The sequence below is a fragment of the Gavialis gangeticus genome, unplaced genomic scaffold (assembly GCF_001723915.1).
Source record: "Gavialis gangeticus isolate Ggan-Ray unplaced genomic scaffold, GavGan_comp1, whole genome shotgun sequence".
In the NCBI taxonomy this organism is placed as follows: Eukaryota; Metazoa; Chordata; order Crocodylia; family Gavialidae; genus Gavialis; species Gavialis gangeticus.
This window is the reverse complement of record NW_017728995.1, coordinates 27,702,756-27,708,470: the sequence shown is the minus strand read 5'-3', so window position 1 is coordinate 27,708,470 and position 5,715 is coordinate 27,702,756. Positions and strand designations below refer to the sequence as shown.

The 5,715-nt window shown below is 40.7% G+C and overlaps 1 protein-coding gene across 1 annotated transcript in view; it reads left to right on the top strand.

The window, feature by feature from the left end:
- Positions 1 to 5,389, top strand: part of LOC109287755 (T-kininogen 2-like) — a 47,908-nt gene extending 42,519 nt beyond the window's left edge. Inside the window, exons 8-10 of the mRNA XM_019503043.1 lie at positions 1,577 to 1,684; positions 2,675 to 2,761; positions 4,583 to 5,389. Coding sequence (XP_019358588.1) covers positions 1,577 to 1,684; positions 2,675 to 2,761; positions 4,583 to 5,389 — 1,002 coding nt within the window. The remainder of the gene's footprint in view (positions 1 to 1,576; positions 1,685 to 2,674; positions 2,762 to 4,582) is intronic.
- The last annotated feature ends 326 nt before the right edge of the window (positions 5,390 to 5,715 follow it).

Below are 5,715 nucleotides of genomic sequence, written 5' to 3'. Positions count from 1 at the left end.
CCGTTTCTGCTCTCAGTCGCAGGGCACCTGAGAGCTCTGCAACACAGCTACAACATCCTGCTTATTTGCCTTTCTGCAACATGCCTTCTTTTATGTTGCCCCATGCCTGTAAGCCACCATTCCTGGGCTGCCCTCTGTATCTTCCTACTGACATCCCTCCTCATTGGTGTGGTCCAACTGTCACTAAATTCACAGAAGGGTTTTCATTGACTTTGGTGGGTGTTGGATTAATATCCAGAGCCCACTTCTTCTGTGAAGCCCACAACAAAGCTAGCCAGCTAACAGAGGTGGGTAAACAGCAGCAGCAATTGTCTTTGGCACTGTATAAATACAGTGAAAAATACACTACCAACCCCAAAGCATTTATGGTCTAAATACAAGGTCAGAGACACCAGAGAGCAATTAGGGAAGCATGAAGAAACAATGACACAATTGCAGGTAGCATGATCACCAGTTAACTATTACCAAGATTTCTGTAGGCAGTACAGAAAAGGGATTCAAAGGAGGAGGAGAAGGTAGCTTTCCAAATGTGTATCAGGAGCTCTTCACAGTCATGAGGGGCAGCAGGGAGGAAGTGTTTTTGTCCACCCTACATAGTAAATCAAATTATCTTGCTGCTCTTCCCTGTGCTTCTTTCTTCTGTCCTGTTCCTACTGTCTGCATAGTCCCTTTTCAAGCTATGACTACAATTATATAAATGCTTTCAAGAAACGTATCATGGTTGACAACCTGAAACTAGAGAAATGAAAAGAAGATCCCATTGTCTTCACTAAAGCCAGAATTTCACCCTGCCTCTTGTTTTCTCTACATCTTTACTTAGTACCCTTTTTACTGCCATAAGAAATACTAGGCACATCTACACGTGCCCCTGACTGTACTTGGTATAGGGCAGCCTGGGGGGCGCAGGCTCGTTTTTGACACTACTGCGCAGTAGCAATGAGCTACTATGCAGTAGGTTGTTGCTACTGCGCAGTAGTGGTGGCATCACGGTTAGCGCCTGCCAACGCTACGTCACCATAACGACGAGCTATGTCAGCGTAGTTCATCACTACGGCAATGTAGTCTCGTGTAGATGAGCCCACTGTGTAATACTCTAACAGCAACATGTACCAGGTGCATTGCTTCATCATTACAGTTTAGCTCTTTAATGTCTTTGGCAAGCAGTTCTACTGATGCTATATTTGTTTTCCACCGACAGATTAAAAATGACTCATTTTATCCAAATCAAGGTCTCTTTACATCATATTCGGATCTCCCCTGAGATGTCTCTAATGATTTTCTTTGTTATTAGTGAAATTACTGCAGGCACCGAGGAAAACACAACAAGACTTATGGGCCTTATGTCATTTTGGCCTTTATGTTCTTTCTCTTCCAGTTGCAACAGTGTAATAATATTAGCAGGTAGAACAGAGTACAAAAACGAGTCAATCAGAAATGTATGTAGAGTACAACATTTTTAATGCTTACAACCTTGCGGGTCAGTTGCTTCTTTTTAGAACACTGTTTTTTTGGTTTGGTGAATCCCTTACCAAAAAAGGCATATTTATGGAAGAAAACCTTCTGACTGATTTTTCAGGTGGTTGCTGGAAAAAATTATGAGATAGAATTTCTCATTGGGAAGACAAACTGCTCCAAGTCAGAAGTGGAGAAACTAAATGAAGACTGTGAAGTTGTAATTCCTAAGGTAAGTAATTAGGATGCTATGGGCTACCACATCCAACACCTGTTTCCTAATTCACCAAACAGAATAACACCAGAGGATGTATATGGTACACTTATGTAAAGCAACATAATTGTGTTTCTAGGTTCAGTTGCCTCTTCCGCTAGCCAACCAACTCAATAAATATCAGCCAATCCTCATGCCACAGTCTCTGTACATGTTGCAAAGTTGATGGGACATTTTGGGGCCGTTTCCCCAGTTGTGAATCCAACTGGAAGGTGGGAAGGGGCAGACAGGGTGTGGGAGGGCCCAGATACCAGAGTATTGTGTTCCTGAGGGTATGATCCTGATAGATTGGACACAAAGGAGAGCATGGCTGGCTGGAAAGATAGGCTGCTGGTGCTGGAGTGAATGCATTTGACGCTGAGAGGATTTGCTGGACGGAGGCATTGATGAAAATGGTGCTGGAGGCAGGAGGGGCTGGTGGGCAGGGAAGTTTTATTTCCTTTCTCTTTCCTTCCAAGCTGCATAGTGCTCATTTCTCCAACTGAAAAATGCTGCTGCAAGGAGCTGCAAAGCCAGCTCCACAATATCAATGGACACATTTAAAACTTTTTGCCTTAATCCCTGTCTACCTCAATTTTCCCATTTTACATAAGGATAACATCACCAGTCCTTTCTTACCTCTCAGAGCTGTTGAGAGGATTAACTACATAATATTGTAAAGAATTGGAAATTAAAAGTGCTAAGAATAATTGTTATGAGTTAAATTGTAACATCCATGCAAACCATCCAGCTTCCTAAAGCTAAGTAAAACTAAATTGGGGATGATTTCCAGTAGAGGAACCTCCACAGTTACAACAACTACATTTTATAGATGTACATATACATTCTCTAATCATTGTGTTTAAAAGTATCATTAAAAAGCTGTATGGTTAGGTTACACACAATTCTGTTTCTTTGTGATACTTTGTTGTTTTAAAACCTCATGTTTCGTTTTTGCTTTGCTCACAGATAAGTTTACAATGCATAGCAAATATATATGTGGTGCCATGGAAGCAGAAAATCATCCCTCAGGTTAACTGCAGTGAAGTGATCCCGGTATGAATCCTAAATAAAGTAATTCTTTCATTTCAGCCTACTTGCAGCAGAGTAAGTAGCAGGGGAGCGGGAGGCTCATCTACATGAGATGCCACATCACAGTAGCAACGGGTACTACATGACTGCCCAGTGACAAATGCTCAGTGGGGCACACATATAAACACGCCCTGTGCTGTGGAAAAATATTTGCCCTCCTCTATCCATCCAGTTCTCAGATTAGGTCTGATTTGTTCTAAAGTGATAGGAGGGAAATGCTATGTGTTGTCCTATTAGTAATGTCATGAACCTTCCTCACCCTGTGACCCTGGTGGCTTTGTGACACATAGGCTGAACTAAAGCCATGTATGATATCCTGGGCTACATGAGAAAGAACAGAAAAAGCAGCAGAATATGTAGACACTGTTTTACTGATATGATGCCTGGTCCTTAGCTTTTACTGTCAAGCTCAAATTCATGAGGTGCTAAGGACTGTCAACCCCCACTGGACTTCTTTACTGATTATGTTTGACAATGGGAGACAACATTATACTCCACATGTTCAAAACTTTCCAAAATGTCTCTAATTTGTGTTTATTAGCAGGGAAGCAGACAGCTTGTTTGTCTGAAGAAGCAGTTTCCAGATTCCCCCATCCAACCATTACCAGCCCCTGTATCTGGGTTCAGAGTAGGGATATCAAATCATTTTGATTTTTTTTTGTAATTGTGAGGCCAGGATCTTTACTGGTACCCAGTCCAAAACAGAAAATCTAACAGACCTTAATGAATGAATCTGTTTTCAACACTTTCACTGGGTTTAGTAACTTCATAACATCCAGGTCACATGTATTGGGTGAAAATGAGCACTTGGATCATGTTTATGCTACAGACCATATTGCACCTGCCATTAGAAGTCAGACATGTTTTCACCATAGGTTTCCCCGAACAGAGGCTAAATAAGGCTCAGGTGTTCTAATGAGCAGGAACCAAACCATGTTAGACATTTGATGGAGGAAGAGCAATCAGTCTCTGTTGATTAGATGAGAAGGCATTCTTATAAAGGGCGTTCTGTATTGCTGTATGAAGCAAGGCTCTGTGTTGATCACCTATTATTAAACACAAGGGTTTTTTGTGTAGACATTACCCAATGTTTATTATTTCCCACTGGTTCAAAACATATATATTTCCAATCTGGCAACTAAAAATTCATTAAGTAGTGCTTCACAAAATAAAATAAGTCAGGTTTTTGCTTCATGCCTCTATTAAAACTAGCCTTGGACATAAATTAGCACATTGTTTTTTCTCTTTGATATGATATATCTTATGACTATGCCAAGAGCACTTTAGTTCCAAAATTGTTCACAAATGAGAACTAATATACACACTTACAAAAAGCATTGGCTCTCATCTGTACTGAACTTTTCCATGCTAAAAGCAGCTAAATGTCAGTGGTAGATGGTTTGATTCCTTTACATATAATCTCCCAAAATTTTTGGAATATTCCTGGAAGAATGATTCTATATAGTTATATTATTTCCATTCAGATCATAGATGGATAAGATTATCTAACTTAGCCCAAAAGACCTGATAAATCATTTTTGTTAACTGGCTCACATTTTTACCTCAGTTATAGTTAGCTGGTTCTTAAAATATCTGAAACTAATGGCAATAGTTTAGGCAATCCAGGAAACTCCCTCTCTCCACCAGCTCTTTAAACATTTTTGTTTAAACTTTTACACTGAAACCTCAAATGGAATGGCAAAATTTCATTCCAAATAGTATACCATGTGCTGATCATTAAAGTAATGTCATTTCTTTGTCTAAATATCTTCCATTTCCTTTTAGAGTATCCTAGCAAGAAGGCCTCCAGGTTTTACCCCGTTCCGATCACTTATGCTGCATGAAATTTATCCACTGACACCCTCTTTACAAACTGCAGAAGAAGGAACAGACCCTGACAAAGGGCCAAGAGAAGATCTTCGGCCAGGACTAGAAAATGAGGATGGACAAGGAGATGGGTGTGACCGTAGAGTAGGGCATGGGCATGGACATGGGCATCGGTTTAAGCATAGACCTGGGCATGGGAAGGGGCGTGGAAGAGGACATGGTATTGGGCGAGGGCATAAAAAACATCAGAAGAAGGACAAACATAAAGACTCCAAAGACAAGTCCTCTGAAGAATCAGAGGAAAAGGTCCCTTGCCAAAGGGAAAGCCAGTCACCAAGCATAGACAGGACATCAGAAAATTCACAGTTTCCTACTACACCTGGTGTAGTGCAGTTTCCTACTACACCTGGTCTAATGCAGTCAGATGCATTAACTACTCCTGGGGTTATGGTGGGTCCAAGAAATGACGCTTCTACCCCTGATATCCCTGAGGAACCTATTAGCCCTGGAACCCCTGAAATTGCTCCTGATATTTCTTTATTTGATGAGCTTCCAGATCTCCCAGAACCCCCTGTTCCCAAGTGCCCTGGAAAGCCATGGAAATCAATTATGCAACTCACAAATCCTTCTGAAAAGACCAAATTATTTACAAATGAGGATCTTTTACCTCATCCATTTGAAAACCTCAATCCAGCATCAGAAAAACCTTCACCTATCAATACTGATATGGATGATTTTGACCTTGTGGATGCTTTACCCCTTTAATTTGAACAGTCTGCAATCCATTTTTTTCAGCCTGGAAATAGAAAATTATACAGTTATTTTCTTTGGAAGCCAATACATTTCTTTGAAGAATGGTTCCCATGCTGTTACATACAATACTTAAGAAAGTCATTAGCAAAACCTGGGAGCATTATAGAGCGCAAGGCAACTCTCAGTACCTGATTCACCCCTTACAAAGGTGTTGATTAGGAGTGAATCCACTGAAAACTGTGTAATACTGATGTAGAACAAGCAGAGAGGAAACTGGGGGCCCCTCTCTCCAATCTTTCAGTAAAGTCAATTGATTCAATTATTTGTGAGTCCTTTTT